Consider the following 21467-nt stretch of genomic DNA (forward strand, 5'->3'; position numbering starts at 1 on the left):
AAAGTGGAAAGCCACTAGATGGAAAACCAGGCAGATCCCAGGGGCGATTAGCTGTAGGACTGATGGTTCCTGGCATTCAATATTCAGCTGCGCGGCCATGCAAATTGCCAGTTAAGCACAGTGGATGAGTTCACTTTCTGTGGAATCCTCCTGCCAGCCCTGAGAGACACAGAGCATACACACTCTCTCTTCCCAGGTGCCATGATGGGGAGATACTGGAAGTCCTGGCCCAGAGTTGTAATTTGCCTAAGTTTTGCCCAAGATTTACATTAGTAACTTGCAGAGATCTGATTCCCAAGACATGAAAGTGTTTCTACAAACAGATAATTTTACCCTTGAACTCAGGAGCAACTGTTTCACAGGCTGTTAGCTTATCAGGGAGGATGCCTGTCTTGCCAAATGCACAACCCAGGTTCTAGTGTGCCCCTGCTGCACTGAGGGATGCTTCAGAGCTGTCACTATCTCTTTCTGTCACTCTTTCTTTAGGTTTTCCTTCCTTCCTTCCATCCTTCCTTCCTTCCTCCCTCCCTCTTTCTTTCTTTCTTTCTTTCTTTCTTTCTTTCTTTCTTTCTTTCTTTCTTTCTTTCTCTCTTTCCTCTTCCCCACCAGGGTTATTGCTGGAGCTTGGTTCCTGCATGAGTCCACTGCTACTGGTGGTCATTTTTTTCTTTTTCCTTCTGTTTAGAGGGAGAGGGAGGAGGGGGGTGGAGGAGAGGGAGAAGGAAAGAGAGTCCTGTAGTATTGCTCCACTGCTTGTGAGGCTTCTTGCCTACAGGTGGGAACTAGGAGCTTAAACCTGCATAGTAGCATGCACACTCCACTGGGTGAGCCACCATCTAGTGTTTCTCTTTGTGTGTCCTTCTATCTGAAAAGTTTGGCCTTGGGTTCTGAAGTCCCAGTGACAAAGGTGATGATGACAACTACATCAACAGACACCAACAAGCACCAACAGAAGGGGGATGGAGGAATGTGCAAATCCTTGGTTCTTACAAAATCTCCAGGCTGCATAGGGAGGGTGGGATGGAGTTCAAGCCAGTAGCAAGTAGTCTGAACAAGGACTGGTGGCTACTTTGTTCATCTGGGCTGTCCTGTACTGGCATGTGCTCTTAGGGACAGTGAAATGCAGTGGGGTCAAGGAGGTTAAATAGGGAAACCAGCACAAGTCACCAGGATTGGGATTTATCTGGAAGGAGATTCAGAGACGATCTAATAACAAAAAAAAAAAAAAAAAAAAAAAAAAAAAAACCTCTTTTTTTTTTTTTTACTTTTTTAAAATCTGTATTTATTTATTGGATAGAGACAGTCAGAAATTGAGAGAGAAGGGGTTGATAGGAAAGGAGTGAGACAGAGAGAGACACCTGCAGCCTTGCATCACCACTCTCAAAGCTTTCCCCTTGCAGGTGGGGACCGGACGCTTGAACCCAGGTCCTTGAGCACTGTAACATGCACACTCAACTAGGTGTGCCATCACCCGGCCCCAACAAAAATATCTCACCTGGCATATTCTCATTAGGGTGTTAGGGGGCTTGTGTGCCAAATTCCAACACAAGTCCCTCTTTGAATTTCTACCGTGTGTGTGTGTGTGTGTGTGTGTGTGTGAGAGAGAGAGAGAGAGAGAGAGAGAGAGAGACGGTGACAGTGGTGGGAAGCCAATGCATCTACCAGCCTCTGCCTCCACACTCCCACTAAATTGTGAAGTGCTTTCTCTGCACACTCCTCTAGCCACTGGCCCATGACAGTTGGACTGCTCCAAGCTGTTCTGGGGAGGGGACTTAGAGGCTACAATCTGGTTGGCTGTGGAGGGATAGGGGAGGTATTTGGAATCTGTGTTAGCATCGTAGGCACATTATTCTTTTTTTAAAAAAAAAAATTATTATCCTCACCAAAGTAAAAACCCTGTGGTGAGGGGTAGACATGCGGCTGCCTGGGCCGGTGGGGGGTGGGGTGGGTTGGTGGGATGGGACACAGTCTTTTGGTGTTTATGTATTTAAAAAAAATATTATCTTTATCTATTGGCTAGAGACAGCCAGAAATCGAGAGGGTAGGGATAGAGAGGGAAAGAGAGAAACAGACACCTATAGCACTGCTTCACCACTTGCAAAGCTTTCCCCCTGTAGGTGGGGACTGGGGGCTCAAAATCAGGTCCTTGAGCACTGTAACATGTGCGCTCAACCAGGTGCAACACCCGGCCCTGGCACATTATTCTTTATTCAGACAGTATTGATGTGGAACTCATGGTGGTAATAGGGACACTTAGAACAGTTCTTTTTTTTTTTTTTTAAAGTTTTTATTTATTTATTTATTTATTTTCCTTTTTGTTGCCTTTGTTGTTTATTTAACATTGTTGTGGTTATTAATGTCGTTGTTGTTGGATAGGACAGAGAGAAATGGAGAGAGGAGGGTAAGACAGAGAGGAGGAGAGAAAGACAGACACCTGCAGACCTGCTTCACCACTTGTGAAGCGACTCCGCTGCAGGTGGGGAGCCGGGGGCTCGAACTGGGATCCTTACGCAGGTCCTGGCGATTTGTGCCACGTGCGCTTAACCCGCTACACCACCGCCCGACTACCGAACAGTTCATTTTTTACTAGAACGGAGATCAGTGATATAAAGATACCACCTCTTTTAAAATATTTATTTATTCCCTTTTGTTGCTCTTGTTGTTTTATTGTTGTAGTTATTATTTTATCTTCGTTGTTGGATAGAACAGAGAGAAATGGAGAGAGGAGGGAAAGACAGAGAGGGGAAGAGAAAGACACCTGCAGACCTGCTTCACCGCCTGTGAAGCGACTCTCCTGCAGGTGGGGAACTGGGGGCTTGAACCAGAATCCTTACACCAATCCTTGTGCTTTTAGCCACCTGCACTTAACCCACTGCACTACTGCCCGACTCCCAAGATATCACCTTTTTAAAGGACTTTTTTGAGTAGAGATTTCTGTATTTTATTTACTTATTACAAGAAAGAAGACTAGAACACTGCTCAGCTGGCATAAGGTGGTGCTGGGGTTTCAAGTTGGGGCCTTTGGGGCCTCAGGCCTACAAGCTGATGCACTAATGGATGGAGTTAAATCACTGGCCCCAACACTTTCCCAATTATTAGTAATATAACACTATTAATCAGCTGCAGACTAACTTTCATGTTTTTGTTCTAGGAGATTGCACACTTAAAGAAGAAGGAGAAGGAGATGATGTTGATGAATGGGGCCAGACAGTGGTACACCTGGTTGAGTGCACACACTATAGCACACAAGGACCCAGGTTCAAGCCCCTGGTCTCCACCTGCAGGGGAAAAGCTACATGAATGGTGAAGCAGAGCTATAGGTGTCTCTCTGTCTCTCACTCATTATCTCCTCCTCCCCTCTCAAGTTCTCTCTGTCTCTATCCAATAATAAATAAATAAATAAATTTGTTTTGTTTCGTTTTTAAAAAAGGTCTATCTGGCTCAGGATATAGCAAAGTAGCTAAAATACTGGATTCTCAAGCATGATTACCCAAGATAGATCCCGAGTACCTCATGTGCCAGAGGGATGCTTTGGTCCTCTCTACCCCCTTCACATGAATGAATGAATGAATGAATGAATGAATGAATGAATGAATGAATGAATGAATCTGAAAGACAGAGATAAAGAGATGGAGTACCACTCCAGTGTATGTAGTGCCAGGACAGAACCCTGGCCTCAGACATGCAGGTCATGCTCTCTACCCACTAAGTCATTTCCCTAACCACAGAGCACAGAGCTCAGGCTGTGGCAAAGCAAAAACTCCTGATAAGAAATGTACCCACAGTTAGGAAGAAGAGGAAGCTGTCCTTTGATTCGCCATTTAATCTAAAAAGTGAGTGTGCACTTATGAAGTCCATGGCAATGGGGTCCCTGCAGGCCTGGGCATATATTTATGGCCTCTGCACTGCCACCCACATTCAGTAACACCACAAATGTCTTACTGAAAAGCCAGTGGTAACTGGACTGCTCTTATCATCCTGGAGCTCAATTCAACTGACAAAATCACAGAGATCTGTGTACTAGGTAAAGCAGAGTTCTGCCACTTACGTGGCTTGATGGCCTTAGCCAGGCTACTCAACCTTTTTGGACCTCAATGTTCTCTTCTTTGAAATAGGAATGAGGTTTGTGGTGATTAAATGACGTGATCTTTGCAGCACCCAGCTGGGCACTCAGCAAGCCTCCCTTCTGCACTAGTGCTCTTTCAATGACAAAGCTCTTTCAGAGTCAAGAATTTCCTCACGTGATCATCTCAGTCAGTCCCATCCTAGGTTATATTAATCCTGTTCTCATTCTGTACTGTTCAATATGGTAGCCACTGCACCTAGATGAAATTTGAGCCCTTGAAATCTAGCTACTACAACAGAGCCTTCAAGTTGACATTTAATTCTGGTTAATTTAAACTTCAAGAGCCATGTGTGGCTAGCAGTCCCTGAAATAGATTGCATTATTCTAGATAGCTCTTGCTTTCAGAATCTGAGCAAAGAGAAGTCAGAGGGCCAAGCTAAAGCAAAGGCATTGCTGGCAGCTAGGAAGAGTTTGGGTCAGAAAAGGCAGAGGAACACAGCCTAGTCCACACTTGGTAACCCATTTGTTTGTCAACCACTCAGTTAGGACCAGCTCTCAGAGGACTTGGCTCTGTGGTGATGCATGAGAACTTGCATGGAAAATGGCAGTTTCAAGCAACTCATCACACATCACTTCTCTAGTTTTAGTCTCATTCTTGACGTCAGTCAGTATGCACTACACTAGCTTTTTTTTTTTAATCTATATATTTACACTTAACTATGCACCTTATAATACAATTTATTGCAATACAATATACAGTACACTACTGAATAAATGAGGGGGTCAGGGCAGTAGTGTACCCAGTAGAATGCACACGTGACAATGCTCAAGGACCTGGGTTCAAGCCCTCAGCCAGATTGTTTCACTAAAATCTAGAGAACTAGAATGCATGACTGGCAAACAAAACAACAGGCAAACAGAAACAAGTGTCTTAGACCTTGTGAGAACTATGCTGTTTACCACTGGGAGGATGAGGGCACAGAATTTTGGTGGTGAGTGTATACCCCGCAGCCCTACAACCTTGTAACCTACTATAATCACACAAAAATGAACTCTCTAAAGCTGGTTGGCAAACCCACCACCAGTGAAGGGCACCAGGCCTGAAATGCCAGTAAGGGAAAGTTCCTTGTTTGTTTATGATTTCATTTACCAATCGGGTCTCAGCAGCGGAGAGCATTCACTTCATGGGGTCTGCCTCTACTCATTGAAATCAAATTCTGATCATCTCTAGAGGACAGGTCATGTTGGGGCACTAGCAAGAGGCCAGTGGTACTTTCTTCCACCTTATGAAAATGCCAACAGCAGCAGATTAAAGTACCTGGTTTTCAGGGTTGGAGTTGCCACTTATTTTGGAAGCTGATGATGAAATAAAGCCATAGGGTAGCACACAAAAGTCCCAATATCTCTAGCTTGACTTTGCTTGCAAGAGGAAGTCTGTGCATCCTGAATGAAATGGTAAAGAGCAGTTCCCTGGAAACTGTCTCCAAAACTACAGGGAGCTTCAGGCAACAAAGTAGGTTCGAAAATGAGAGTGGAGTGTGCAGACATCCTGTGGAGACAGGACCCTCCCAGCAAAAGATCTTTTGGTAGTCTATAGTTCTATGCTCTGACCTATTTTATTCTTTGTTCTCTGATACTCACTCTACAAGAAGGGTTTCTCTCTCTCTCTCTCTCTTTCTTTCTTTCTTTTTTTTAAGCACACAACTGGTAAGTGTGGAGAAATCAAACAAAATTTGGTTAGGTTAGACTCCACCACATTTTCAGGGAAGAGCAACGATCAAATAATGTTCAGTTAGGATCTGAGCCAGTGAAACCCTTTCCCTTCTCCCCACCTGCGAGAGTGTGTTTTTCTTTGACATTTGAGCTCATTTCCCCTGTCTCTGATGTTTTCCTCACTGCCCTTTTTGCCTCCTCACTGAAGCAAAAAGAACAGAGCCTCGGCTAATTACTCTCAGATCAAATAATACTGCTTATTGTAATTGGTCATTGTCCGAAAACACTGAGTTCTTCTTAGCCCTGAGGTTGCCTGGCACAGCTTAGTTAGCTAACTATTCCGGGAATGTCTCTATTATCTGTTTTACTTTGCAAAAGAAACTAGGGATTTGTTGAAAGCTGGTAATAAAAGTCTGCCCTGGCCTGAGCCGAGACTGCGTGGAGAGGGCCTGGGAAAGCATGACCTCCATGAATCAAGTTGCCCCCCTTCCAATAGCCACTCAATGATGTTATTTGGTTTCTCTGTGTCAGAGAATAATAAACCCACTAGGTTTTCCTTGCAGGCCAACACTTCTTCGTTCTCAGGGCCTCAGGCATGGTTGAGGGGGCACAAAACAATTTTAATGACCAAACGCACTGAAAGTGAAATGGTTCATAGAGAAAAACCAACAGCATCACAGGTGGCTGGCTGTCCCAGCAGCATCTTCCTGGAGCTGGGTGAGTGTCCCTCACACTCTCCTCAAGGAATACATTTTCCAAGGTCAGACTCACCTGTTCCAGACATTCTGAAGGCTTTGAGGTTTAGGCAGTGGAAACCATTCTGGAAAACACACAGAGAGACATTAAAATTAAAAGCAAACAAGCAAACAAAAAGATCTCGCTACCAGAAATAATTAAAATTCTAAACTCTCTTCTTGGCTTGGGAAAGAGAGAATTCAGGTGTCAGGTAGACAGAATTGAGTTTGAAGATCTCCTCTAAAGTTTTATGATGCTTCAGAAGACCACTCTTAAGAGTTTCACTGTGTCCCTGCAAAATGATGTGTCCACATCCTATCCCCAAGGGCCTTGGAATTTGTCCTTTTATGGAAATGGGGTCTTTGCGAATATACACTAAGGCCATCCAGTATGACTGGTGGCCTCATAAATAGGAAACATGTATTTGGACACACACAGCGCTAGACATACATGGGGAAGACAAGGTAGACAAACATACAAAGACAGACAGCCACAAACCAAGGAGAGAAGGCTTGCAACTGGCCCTTTCCTCGGAGCCCTCAGCTGGGACCAGTCCTGCCAACACCTCAGTGTCAGTTCTGGTCTGTAGAGCCAAGAAACAGTGCATTTCTGTGGTCAAGCTACCCAGTTTGCCATACCGATAGCGGCCTTGTAAAGCTTAAAACAAAAAAAAAAAAGTCACAATATTCAGTAAAATCAACAAACATTTAACACCTACTGTGTGCAGAGCATGTAGCAAAAACCAGGATGCCCATGAAAGAAGTTGAGAAAAAAGAAAAGAAAACAGGGGAGGGGGCAGTGGTGCTTCTGGTTGAGCAAAAGTCACTTTGCATAAGGATCCAGGCTCAAGCCTCCCTCCAGTCTGCACCTGTTGGGGGGAAAGCTTCACAAGCAGTGAAGCTCTGATGCAAGTGTCTCTCTTTCTCTCTCCCTCTCCCCCCCATTCCTCTCAATTTCTCTGTCTCTATAAAGTAAATAAATATATTTTTTTTTAAAAAAGAGAAGGAAGAAAAAGAAAGAATCCCCCCAACCCCCCACCCCCGTGCCACAGAGCTTACAAGTCATTTGAGAGAGCAAAGCACACACACATGGAAAATCATATGACAAATGAGATGTCAGTCTCAAAGTCTCCAAAGTGGTAAAGAGTAACGGAGCTCATTTTAGATGTCAATTGTGGTAGAAATGAAAAGTTTGTGGCATAAGAGACTCTAAATGGATGGTAAAAAGAATTTTCTTTGGGGCACTCTTTACAAGACTTATATATCTTTCTGTTATTCTTGGTATTGACACTGTTTAACCCCAAATAGAAATACCAGAAGGTGGAAGATCTCATTCATTCAAGAAATGCTAATTGAATATTTATTCTTAGAAGAGTCATTCGAGGAGCTGCAGAGGCTATACACTGCTGTTTCTTATAAAATCCCTATTAATTCCCACTCCAGATGGAGGAGAAAGTATTTCAGCTCTCGTTTAAAATTATGGCTGTGTCTTACACTTTTCTTGGGACTGAAATGTAATTGTTTTGGTTTTAAAAGCTGGCATTATCCAGCTCCTTTCAGGAGAGACTACACCAATACTCTTTATGTGACATTAAGTCATAGTTGGGCAAAAGATAATTCTGACAATACTGAGATATTAATGTCTTAAGTGTTTAGAAAACACCTGTGGGGCCGGGTGGTGGCATACCTGGTTGAGTGCACACACTATAGTGCGCAAGGACCTGGGTTCAAGTCCCTGGGCCCATCTGCAGCGGGAAAGTTTCACAATGGTGAAGTAGCGCTGCAGGTGTCTCTCTGTCTCTCCCGTCTCTCTCCCCTCCTTCCTCTCAATTTCTGGCTGGGTCTATCCAATAAATAAATAAATAAAAATAATAATAAATTAAAAATTAATAAAATTTAAAAAAGAAAAAGAAAACACCTGCACGACTACTTCATCCAAATGATGGGGACAGTGGCTCCAGGGACTTCCCCCTTTAAACTCTATGCTTATCTTCTTAAAGTTGTTGCTTTAATTAAAAAGTACATAGTAATTTTTAACTTCAAAAGTTCAATTAAAAGTGGAATTTATAGTGCTAAGAGATGTAGAGGGAAGGACTGATCAAAGAAAGTGATTTGAGCTGAGTTTTCAAGGTCAGATGCAAACCAGTCTGCTGGTGTTTTATAGTCCCAGGTAGAAACTAGAATATACAGGTTATTTGCTTTCTGTTCAGAGAACTCAGCCTAAAAATGCAAATAACCAGTAAAGATAAGAAAAATCTGGAATCCATTTAGTATGTTTGTTTCTCAACCACTTTCTGCTGCCTATTTACAGTTCTGCCCTAGCCAAACAAAATTAAAATATTTCCTCATCCAGTCGTAGCCCTATTTTCAATCAGCATAATGAAAGCCATTGTAACCCTCTCTCTGGTTCTGTTTTTCCTCTTCTTAGAGCCCTACATGCTGTGTATTTTGACCATTAGTGTTTTAATACGATTGCTAAGTTTTCTGTTGTTCTTGTGAAACATGGGTTAGGAATTAGTTAAGACTTTGAACACTGAAGACTTCTCACACTGCTACTTCAGGCTCCCAGAGACTAATGTAAGCAAGATATTTTAATCACTGCCATTCTGTTTCCTTAACTCAAGTTGGAGGTTATAGTCACCTCCAAATGATAAAGTGACCCATTGACTTCACTGAGGTAATAAATGCAAAGTGTCTGCTTTGGAGCATAAAGCACAGTCAATCCTACTTGCCTCTCCTGCCTCTTCCTCCCCCTCCAAAAAGTGTAAACAGTGAGGGGTGGGACTCAGAATCTGCTTCTCCCATCTACACTAAGCTGCTTACTAGCTCTGTGACCTGAGAGTGTTGCTTCTAGATCCTGAGTCTCAGTTTTCTCCTCTGCAAAAGGGGAGTGACTGTGTTGTGAGAATGAGAAAAATAAAAGCCGCACAAGTATTTCCTCAACCGTTCTTCCTCTTCTATCTACCACTTGTCAGGTGGACACTGCCATTCTTTCTTTCGTCTCTCAAGTATTTATAACTCATCATTTTCCTTGGAAACCTTTGTAAAGTCACTGTTTCAGATCACCAAAATTATAATTTGCTTAAGTTCAAGTTCTACAAGCCTGGCTTGATTTCTTTTGAGTCGTCAGCATGGGCCAGGCGCACGACTCTTCTGTGATGTAGAAATATGGACTTGAGTCAGGACCTAGGTCTTCTTTTAGTCACTTACCAGTCCTGTGGGGGTGGGAGGTGACTTAACTTCTCTGAGTAACTTGAGAAATATCTAAATCTGCATAATGGGGGGGGACATATTCCAGTTGCTTGGGAGGATTAAAAACTAAACTGGAGTAGATAGCATAATTGTTATGCAAGGAGACTTACACCAGAGCTGAGCAGTATTCTGGTAAAGAAAGAAAGAAAGAAAGAAAGAAAGAAAGAAAGAAAGAAAGAAAGAAAGAAAGAAAGAGAAGGGGGGCCGGGCGGTGGTGCAGTGGGTTAAGCGCATGTGGCGCAAAGCACAAGGACTGGTGTAAGGATCCCGGTTCGAGCCCCCGGCTCCCCATCTGCAGGGGAGTCGCTTCATAGGTGGTGAAGCAGGTCTGCAGGTGTCTATCTTTCTCTCCCCCTCTCTGTCTTCCCCTCCTCTCTCCATTTCTCTCTGTCCTGTCCAACAACGAACAACATCAACAATGGTAATAATAATAACCACAACAAGGCTACAACCACAAGGGCAACAAAAGGGGGAAAAGTGGCCTCCAGGAGTGGTGGATTCATGGTGCAGGCACGGAGCCCAGCAATAACCCTGGAGGAAAAAAAAAAAAGAAAGAAAGAAAGAGAAGAAGAAAAGAAAAGAAAAGAAAAGAAAAGAAAAGAAAAGAAAAGAGAAGGGAAGGGAAGGGAAGGGAAGGGAAGGGAAGGGAAGGGAAGGGAAGGGAAGGGAAGGGAAGGGAAGAGAAGAGAAGAGAAGAGAAGAGAAGAGAAGAGAAGAGAAGAGAAGAGAAGAGAAGAGAAGAGAAGAGAAGAGAAGAGGAAAATAAACTAAGCACTTGGTGTGTTGCAGGGCAACCAAAAGCTGTCCATCTCACCCTTGCTTTTCTCTCTCTTTGGAGAGTGGGTATGGTCTAACCAGGGAGCCTCAACTCAAGCTGCAGGTTATTAGCATCAGCTGAGAGTGTTATTGTTGTGTGTTGTCACAGGGGCATCGCTGCTGAAGCCAACTTTTCCAAACAGAGACAGAGGGAAAGAAGGAAAGACACCACATCATGGAAGCTCTCCCCAGTGTAGTGGGTGCTAGGCTCGAACCCAGGTCATGTGTACAGCACAGCAGGCACCCTCCCAGGTGGACTATCTTGCCTGTCCACCTGGGGGAGTTATGAAAAGAAAGGCAGCCCTGCCTCCAGCCTCAGCGCCCACTCCCAGAGAGTCTGCTCCAAGGAGCCTGGGGACACATGGTCTGTTTTTGTGTTGTTATTATTGCCTTTAATGGTCTCCAGATGTTTGTAATGTGGCACAAAGTGAGGCCAAGGAGGCTGGTTTACAAAAGAGGTCCAGTCTACCCCTCGCCAGCAACTCCCACACATGACTCTGAGGCTCATTTCCTCATGTGAGCTGTTGTGAGAACTCACTCAGTCGATGGATCAGAAAATTGCAACACAGAATGGCGCATACTTAATATATCTTTCAGGGATGTGGAAGTGGAAGTATGACATGGGAAGTGTCACTTCTCATAAATTCCACCTGTAAAGGGTGGTTGGTCTGTAAAAATTACCCCAGGAGAAATGACACTGAACTTGAGGTTCTATTTCTTGACTAGACCTCCCATGCCTGTGCCATGGCTGTTTTATAGCTGTGTTATCAGCTGTGATAGAGAGAGTGATGTATCAGTTAAGCTGTGGTTACTGGTTACAAAGCAGAGTCAAAGCCTATTGTTTATTTGTGGTTTGCCCTCTCCTCATCTCTTATGCTGATCACCTGATACCAAATGACCTTGTCTCTCTCTCATTGATTTTTCCCCATAGCTAAACTACAAGCTGATCGATGAGCAAATGAGCCACAAACAGACATTTTTACACAGTACCATTTCTAGAGGAGCCTCTTTCTCTGACTTAGAGTAACTCTAAAAATAATGGGTCTGTAAGTACCTTCCAAAAATGATGGTACACCTTTAGATTTTTCTCCTGCAGCACTGATCAGAGAGTTCTACTTTGAATTCAACTGGAACAGAGGTGGGGAAAGTGGAGTGAGTTGCAAGAGGAAATATAAAAAGCTGAGTATCTTAATTTTCCAACTTAATGAGGGCATGACTGTGGTCTCCATAAGGCAGAGAACACATTTTCCACTAAGTATTTAAGAACGTTCATCTCACAGCTGATTCATGTCCACTAACCTGAGTCAATAGAGATTTGTTGGCTGACTGATAAAAAACATCACCAGGGCCATTGGAGCTTCAGCTCAAGGTAAAACATTTTCTAGTTACTATAGACTTGCCACAGTCACCTGGAGGTTATCTCACCTTGTGGTTTACTGAACTACACCTCTGGAATTTCCCTGAATACAATGCATTCTTCAGATACCATATGTTGAAGGAGTTGATAGTGGTGTGGGGCTTATTTTGTTTTCTCGAGCAGTAACTTTCAAACTGCCATAGTAAAAATCTGAAGCTCTGCTAGCTCCAATGTCCCCACCCCACCCCCAAATACATGGGCCTTCCTGGCTGCTTGCTTACCTCTCCCTCAGGTAGACAGATGAGTGGGAGTCTCTGGTTCAGAGTCTAAGCCTGGCTCTCTGTTGCTTTGCCTTCCTAAGTTCCAGATTCCTGAGTGGGCAGTACCATCCAGCTGCCCATGCTTGCCTTAGCATTGGAACCTGGCCCTCCAGCTCAGAGCTGGGGCTTAGCACTTCTCTAACCCTATATCAAGATCTTCTGTGAACTTCCTAAGAAAATTCTGAAGGTCATTCCTATGGTAACAGTCTGGGCAGAGGAGGGAGGGGGTCAGACCTTGCTCCCAGTGGATGGTTGAAGGGAGAGATAGTGGGAAGTGGACTTACTCAGGAATTAGTGCATGTTTAATGTCTGCCCTCTCCCCACCCCCAGTGAAGTATGAGTTCTAGCCTGATGATACTGACTGATGTTACTGGTATTTAATAATAATACTACCACCTTTACCACCTCCTCCTGCTTCTCCTCATCCTCCTGCTCCTCCTCCTCATTTGACACTTACTGCCACTCTATAATCTTTACAAGTATTTAAGAGTCAAAACATTGTGAATATACAGACATGGACTTTGGCCACAGAGTCCCTGTGATCACATGAGTTTCCTGGCTAAGACTATGAGCTCTTGGTTTTCTCTAACCCTGCTGGTGTTACTTCTCCACTTCCAAAGGCCTGATCCTCTGCCTGATCCTTTAGTCCTGGTCCCCCCGGGCTCCATTACAGTCTTTTTGCTCTACATGCTTTTCCTTGTGCATGTGAATTCTCACCTGGGACTTTAAGCAGCATATGATTTTCAAATCTGTACGTCTAGATTGGATTCTGATAACCACAGGCTTGCCTTTCTAGTTGATTTTCAGCTTTCTCCATTTGGTGATTCCATAGATATTTTATTTATTTATTTACTTATTTATTTATTCCCTTTTGTTGCCCTGGTTGTTTTTATTGTTGTAGCTACTATTGTTGTCATCATTGTTAGATAGGACAAAGAGAAATGGAGAGAGGAGGGGAAGACAGAGAGGGGGAGAGACAGATAGACACTTGCAGACCTGCTTCACCACTTGTGAAGCAACCCCTCCTGCAGGTGGGGAGCCGGGGGCTCAAACCGGGATCTTTACGTTCTTGGGCTTTGCACCACCTGCGCTTAAACCGCTGCGATACTGCCTGACTCCCTCCGTAAATATTTTAATCTCAAAAAGTCAGAATTTCATGACTATCTTCCCCACAAATCTGTTCTTTCCTGCTTTCATCTTCTGTGTCCTGTATTATGCTATCATTCTCTTAACAAATGGGGAGAGGTTTTTCCTTCACAACTCAAACCCTGTCCTGTGGTGCTAGCTGTGGCCCCTCCACTTCCTACCCAGGCTGCTGTTTTGATTGAGATTTGTGATTTGTTTTCTAGAATCCAGAGCATAGCTGTACTGCTTCTGGTCTTGACCAGCTATCATTTAATTCCACATATTATATTTAAAAAATTTAAGTTCTGCCATTAAAAAGTGACAATTAAGACTATAAAAAGCCTGCCATATGACCTTGTGCTGAAAACCATTCAATGTCTTCTTTGCTTTTTGGTCAAAATTCCAATTCTTCTTCAGTTTTAATCTTTATTTATTGGATAGAGACAGTCAGAAACCGAGAGGACAGGGGGAGATAAAGGGAAACAGAGAGACACTTGCAAAGCTTCCCCCTGCAGGTAAGGACAAGAGGCTTGAACCTGAGTCCTTGCACACAGTAATGTGTGCACTTAAACAGGTGCACCACCACCTGGGTTTCCAAAGTTCCAATTCTAAGGATGACTACAAAGCTCTCACTTCCTAGCAGGGCCTCTGTTGCTTTCCAGGTTACTCTCCCTCAATGATGCATCACATGGCTAATGTTCTAGCCTCCCTAAGCACCACAGAGATTTGGAGATCACCTGCTTTCCTGATCCTCTGTATCAAATTCCTTGGTCTAGAATGCCCTGCCCCTCTTGATCACTTGAAGAAAACTCACTAGTCATCTTTAAAGCTTAATTCATCTTTAAGTCTTTTTTCAGACCGTTCCTCAATTCCCAAGCCAAGCAAAGAGGGCCCTTTTCCCTAGAGTCCTAGAGGTTCCTGGTGGATGCTGCAGTAATAATACTTCCACGTGGTATCATTTTATTTGCTTCCTCCCTTAAACTATCTGCCTGGAAGGCAGGTATCAACATCTCATTTAATCTTTAATCTCCCAGTCCCTAGCACCTAGTATTTAATAAGCATCTGTTGAATGAACAAAAAGTAAAATAAATTCACCAAACCTTATCTTTAGACTGTAAAAGTAACTTAAGATAGCTCATTTGAGCATTTTTCAAGGAAATTGAACAACTTGTCCAAAAATCTGTTTGAAACCTCTCAAGGTTCCAAATTTTACCAATTGCCAAAGTGTTTCAGAGAAAAAAGGAAAAATAGGGAAGTATCACACTTCCCAACTTTAGTTTGTCCTACAAAGTAATAGTAATCAAAACAGCATGGTACTGGGATACAAATGGACACTTGGCTCAGTGGAGCAGAACTGAAAGTCCAGAAATGAGCCCATACAGATACAACCACCTAAGATATGACACAGGGTCCCAAGCCATTCAATGGGGTAAAGAAGTTCTCTTCAACAGATGGTTCTGGGAAAACTGGACAGCCACATGCAGAAAAATGAAACTAGACTACCACCTAACACCATACACCAAGGTCACATTAAAAAAATGGATTAAAGATCTAGATATTAGACTAGAAATTCTAAAATTTATAGAAGAAAATGCTGGTAAAACTTTGCAGGACCTTCACATCAAAGTTGTATTTGAAGACTCAACCCCCTGGGCATGGGAAATGAAAACAAGAGCAAATAAGCGGGACGACATGAAACTAAAAAGCTTCTATATACATCAAAAGCAAACTACACAAGCATAACCAGGAAACCCAGTGAATGGGAGAATATATTTGCACATCACTCATCTGACAAGTGACTGATATCAAACATCTATACAAAATTGGTACAGATCTACAAAAGCAGCAAACATAACCCAATAAAAAAGTGGGCCAAAGAACTAAACAGTTTTCTAAAGAAGAGATACATATGGCCCACAAACACATGAAGAAATGTTCCACTTCACTTATCATTTGAGAAATGCAAATTAAAACTACACTGAGATACCATCTCACACCTGAGAGAATGGTTTACATCAACAAGCCAGGACATGACAGGTGTTGGAGAGGTTGTGGAGAAAAAGGAACTCTGCTCCACTGCTGGTGGGAATGCAGACTGGGGCAGCCCCTTTGGAAGACTGTATGGAGAGTCCTTAAACAAATAATAATGGAATTACCTTATGACCCAGCAATACCACTCTTAAACACCCAAACACTAATTAGAAGGGATATATGCACACCTATGTTCATAGCTATATTATTCACAATAGCCAAAGAGTGGAAGCAGCCTAGATGCCCATCAATAGATAACTGGCTAAAGAAGTTATGGGATTTATATTCCATGGAATACTACTCTGTAATAATAATAATTTTAAAAAGATGATACTGTGTCCTTTGGGACAAAATGGATGGCACTGGAGGTGATTATGCTTAGAGAAATAAGTAAAGAGAAGAAAGACAACTACCAGATGGTTTCACTCATATGTGGAATCTAAAGATCTGATTTACATGAATTTATCAAAAACAAACAAACAAACAAACAAACAAACAGTCCAAATTAAACAGATGCAAGCAAACTGCTTGTAAGACTTATAAGACCTCTGGTGGTTCTTTTTGGGAGGTGGGAAGGCGGGGATACAGAACTTTGGTGTTGAGTGTGGTGTGTGTGGAACTATACATTGTAATCTTATGATCTTGTAACAAATCACTTGAACATCTGGTTCCAAGTGTTACAAAGATTCATGCCAGGGAGTTGGGCGGTAGTGCAGCCGGTTAACCGCATGTGGTGCAAAGCACAAGGACCAGCGTAAGGATCCTGGTTCGAGCCCCCGGCTCCACACCTGCAGGGAGTCGCTTCATAGGCAGTGAAGCAGGTCTGCAGGTGTCTATCTTTCTCTCCCTCTCTGTATTCCCCTCCTCTCTCCATTTCTCTCTGTTCCATCCAATAATAACAACAATAATAACTACAACAATAAAACAACAAGGGCAACAAAAGGGAATAAATAAATATTAAAAAAAAAAGATTCATGCCATAAAGCTCTGGTGACACTGGGGAAGGTGCTTCTGATTTGAGTCAGATATTGGAGCCATAAGACACCTTTTCTTGAACTTGGAAGAAACATTGCCAGGTTTTACTTGAAACATTTTTTTTTTTGCTTTCACTCACTTTCAGTTTTGTCCTAATCTTAATGAATTTAAGGTCATCTAGTCCCCCTCAATAGAAAACTAATAATCGCCACCAAATAAATTAAAGATGAGAAAACTAAAAATAAACGTAGAAACTAGAAGCAACTATTAATGGAGATCAAAGTGGCCTGTGTATCTAAATGAATTTCCCTGACTGATCAGGGACGGGTTAATAAAGACGCTAATAGTAACTCCCCAGGAGCTTTCGGCAACGCTCCAGAAGTGCAACAGTAATGAGCCCAGTCGCTGTTCATAGATTCCACAGACACTGTGGCTTCATTAGCCAGAGTGAGATGTGAGTGAGGGCTGCTGGCATCCCAGGGCAGGGGCCCATTCACATCTCATTCCAGAAACACGTCACCAAGCTCACAGATCCTAAGAGCAAGTTTGGGTAGAAGGGCATAATCATTTGGAAATGGACTTAGAGAGAAGTGTTATTTAACCATTCCCTAGGCTAGGACCTTGACTGATTGCCAAATCAATCTCTGTGCCCTTTGACAGTGGGAAGTAACATGGGATACCACTTTGAACACCACCACTTGGGATCCAGGATGTCTGGATATGTCAGGTCACCTACTTACTGATTGGGTGACATCACAGTAAGACACCTATCTGCCCCCACCCCACCCCCTTTAGCTCAGCTCTCTCCTCAACAAATAGAAACAATAATATTACCCTGGTCTGATATGGGGCTGTTATGCATCAAAGTAAGGGTGAATGCAAAGTGCTAACTCAGAGTGCTCAGAAGACAGAAGTCATTACTAGCATAGGGTGAACAAGAGCTTTGATGTATTATTTTGGCAAAACAGGCAGAACTAGGATTAGTCAAGTCCTAGGTGGTACAGTTAGAAATAGAGACTAGGTTTGCTTTTCTTTTTTAACCTAATTCTTAATCATTGATTTCATTTAAAAATATATAGTAATTCTAGGAGGCTAAAAAAGGTAGCTCAGCCTTGACAGCACTGGCCTACGATGTGTGAAGTTCTGGATGGATTCCCAGCATCACAGGAGAGGAACCAGGTAACAAGTGGTACTCTATGGATGGACAGTGCTTTGTGTGCTGTCCTCTCCCTTCCCCTCTCCCATTCCCTCCCTCTCCCTCTATCTCCCTCCCCCACCCCATATAGCCTAAAAAGCAGAAAATTGGGCAAAGAAGGCAACCTAATAGTAAAGTATATACACAGAAGCCTAGATTTGATCCCCAGCACTGCATAAAAATATTTTTTCTCTTTGTGTATTTTTTATGATTATCACAAGATGATATGTGTAAAATACTAGAAATGGCCAGGCTTACTTTTTGTTGTTGTTTGTTTGTCTGTTTTGGTCATCAATGAGGTTTCACTGCTTCAGGCCAGTTTTGTTTTGTGTGTGTGTGTGTGTGTGTGTGTGTATGTGTGTTCGTGTGTGTGAAATTTTATTTATTTGGGAGTTGGGCGGTAGTGCAGCGGGTTAAGCGCACGTGGGGTAAAGCACAAGGACTGGCATAAGGATCCCGGTTCAAGCCCCCGGCTCCCCACCTGCAAGGGAGTTGCTTCACAGGCAGTGAAGCAGGTCTGCAGGTGTCTATCTTTCTCTCCCCCTCTCTGTCTTCCCCTCCTCTCTCCATCTCTCTCTGTCCTATCCAAGAATAACTACAACAAAAGGGAATAAATAAATAAATATTTTCTAAAAACAGAAATTTTATTTATTTACTAATAAGAAAGATAGGAGGAGAGAGATAAAGAACCAGACATCGCTCTGGCACATGTACTTCCGGGAACCAAACTCAGGACCTCATGCTTGAGAATCCAGTGCCTCAGCCACTGCACCACCTCCCGGACCACCAGGCCAACTTTTTGCATAGAAAGACAAAGACTGAGACAGAGGCAGATAGAGAGTGCAAAAGATACTATTAGTACCAAAGCTTCCCTCAGTAAAGGGGAGGCCAGGCTGTAACTTAGGTCATAGGCATGACAAAGCAAAGTCCTTATCTAAGTGAACTATCTTACCGGCCTCAGGCTTGCTTTGCAAGAAAAAAAAAAAAAAAAAAAAAACCCAGCACCACCAGTCCCACTTCTTCATGCTTTGGGTGAAATTAACCATGGCAAAACTAATGCTGCCTACAGTTAAGCAGTCCTTGCTGAATAGACTTTCTGAGGCACAGAGCTAATAAAGGTTCTTCCACGGAAAAGCCTCGTGGCCTTAAAGTGGGCAGGCAGTTCACAGCAGTCTAGGTAGGGAAGCACCAGAAGGGACAACCTTAGTCTCAGACAGCACTCAAACTGACTTAGGGAGGAAGAGCTTGAAAACCTTAGGTTAGTTCTTAGAGTGTGAGAGCATTCAAGAAAGGTGAATGTTAAGTCCATGCAAGCGAAAACAGAAGTCAATTCTGGCACCAGAAAGTGTGCCTGACATCTAGAGGGGAGTCAAGAATTCTACCGGAGTCAGACATAAAGAGACGCACAGCACTGGTTCTCACACCCTTGTCATCGAGGCTGAGTCCTTGCGAATCATGGGAGCAGTGGAATCAACTTCTACACTGTGCAGGGTGGGAACTTACTTGACTGAGTGCCCACTAGAAGGTAAGTGCTGTGTGTAGTGATGGCAATTTAACTGACTGTAGTCATTGTTTCACAACATCAAGTCTTTATGTTGTACACCTCAAACTAATACAGTGCTAGATGGATAACAGCTCAAAAAAAAAAAAAAAAAAGATAAGATAAAATAAGCACCACAGCAAATGTGGTTTTTTGTAAGCACCTTGCTTCCATTGACACAGCATGGTCAATGGAAGAACAGGTTATTCTGTGGAATGACCCCTCTGTCCTTTAGGAAATACTTCTGTGAAGACTGGGGAGAAAAACCTTAGTTTCCTTGTGTATAAAATGGTTCTAGAGAGGCTGGGTGGTGGCACACCTGGTCAGGCACACATGTTACAATGCACAAGTACCCAGGTTCGAGACCCAGCCCAAGCAGGGGGAAAGCTTTGCAAGTGGTGAAGCAGTGCTATAGGTGTCTCTATGTCTCTCTCTCTCTTTCCCCTTTCCACTCAATTTCTGGCTGTCTCTATCCAATAAATAAATAAAGATAATAAAAAATAAAAATAAGTAAAATGATTCTAGACTCACTGGCAAGGACCCTGGTAGACAGTGGTAAAAATAATCAAGCATGGGGGGGGGGTGGTGGTGAGTCAGTGGGTTAAGCACACATAGTCTAAAGTGAAGGGACCTGCGCAGGAAATCCCAGTTGGAGCCCCCAGCTCCCCAGCTGCAGGGGAGTCGCTTCACAAGCGGTGAAGCAGGTCTGTGGGTGTCTCTCTTTCTCTCCCCCCTCTCTGTCTTCCCCATCTCTCTTGATTTTGCTCTGACCTATCCAATAGCAACAGCAACAACAATGGGAAAAATAAATGGTCTCCAGGAGCAGTGGATTCCTAGTGCAGGCACTGAGCTCCAGCAATAACCTGGAGGCAAAAAAAAAAAAAAATCAAGTACGAATGTCTTATGCCTGGCATATAGGATGCACTTAAAATAACAGAATTTCTCCTGTTTAGGAGTGGAGGTGACTGGGAATTAAGTAATCCCCCCTAAGTCCCTCCAGAAATGACACCATGGAGTGTGAACTTGCCATTACATATGAAAGTTGGTACTCACAGTTAAAAACAAAACAAAACAAAAAAAACCTCTCTTGTAAGTATCTTTCCCCTAAGTTGAGTTCTCTGAATAAGTAAGTCCCTTGGCTCATGTGACTGAGCAAATGCTGATGGAGGTCTTACACTGAGTTCACCTCAAGCAGAGCAAGACAAAATCAGGACCCTTTGAGCCCAAGGCCTGGTAACTCTTTATCATCACAATAGGGAAAGGACTCCTTTGGAATGTAGTCATCATCTCTGCCATGCTGGCATAGCAGATGAAGTGAGGCTCTCACACTGGATTCCAGGGCAAAAGAAAACACATCTGCAACTTGGTGGCTGATTAATAGCCAGGAACCTAATGGTAAGAATAGAGCAGATGAGGTTAGGGGTCTTGATGGTGGGAAAGGCCAGGAAGTCTATTTTAGATATATTTCAAGGGGCCCATAACTTCACTTATTTTTGCCTGAGCTCGACAGCTAACATGCAGGTGGGATAAAGGTATTGTCTGAGGAGATGGTGTCAGAGTTGGAAATAGGACTAGAAAGCTGGATCAGGGAAGAGAGTGGCTCCCAAACACGGGAAGATATATATAAATACCATTAACTGTAACCTCTTTCAATCTGACCTGGGACCAAATGTGTCTTGGAACCCTGCCTCTCTAGAGCCCTGCCCCACCAGGGAAAGACAGAAACAAGCTAGGAGTATGGATCGACCTGCCAACACTTATGTCCCGCAGAGACCCAATTACAGAAGCCAGACCTTCCACCTTCTGCATCCCTTAATGATCTTGGGTCCATGCTCCCAGAAGGATAAAGAATAGGAAAGCTTCCATTGGTGGGGATGGGATATGGAGTTCTGGTGGTGGGAACTGTGTGAAATTGTACCCCTCTGACCCAATGCACTTGTTGATCATAATTAAATCAATAAAAAAAAAGAAAACACTCCTAGTGTACAGCTAGATTGGTGTCAATGTTCCATCCTTGTTATTTCTTGCTTCCATCTGGTGGTTAAATATGGAAAGAGCAGGCACACTGAAAATAGCTGGCTGTTAGCAGGAGCTATTTGCCTATCATTTATAGTACATCGGAATCTGGGTCCCTGAAGGGCTTTTAGTACCGCTTTCCTGCCTTTTGATTTCCACTACGTTCCTCCAGTCTCCAGTGGAAAAACCTTTCCATGTGCAGTGTTCTTTCCTGAGGCTGAAAGGACCAGGATAATCCCGGATGCTTCCCTGCAGCTGAGCTCATGTCACGAATCAGGCATGATTTTCAGCAGATATTTCTTTAAAGGTTTGAAGGCCTCGGTGGAC

The 21467-nt window shown here is 43.3% G+C and overlaps 1 protein-coding gene across 9 annotated transcripts in view; it reads right to left on the bottom strand.

The window, feature by feature from the left end:
• The window catches only part of CDK15 (cyclin dependent kinase 15), a 155218-nt gene that overhangs the window by 24767 nt on the left and 108984 nt on the right, over window positions 1–21467 (bottom strand). For all 9 annotated transcript variants that reach the window (XM_060194133.1, XM_060194129.1, XM_060194127.1 and 6 more), the window contains one exon: window positions 6551–6599. In XM_060194133.1, coding sequence (XP_060050116.1) covers window positions 6551–6599 — 49 coding nt within the window. The remainder of the gene's footprint in view (window positions 1–6550; window positions 6600–21467) is intronic.

The sequence above is a fragment of the Erinaceus europaeus genome, chromosome 7 (assembly GCF_950295315.1).
Source record: "Erinaceus europaeus chromosome 7, mEriEur2.1, whole genome shotgun sequence".
In the NCBI taxonomy this organism is placed as follows: Eukaryota; Metazoa; Chordata; class Mammalia; order Eulipotyphla; family Erinaceidae; genus Erinaceus; species Erinaceus europaeus.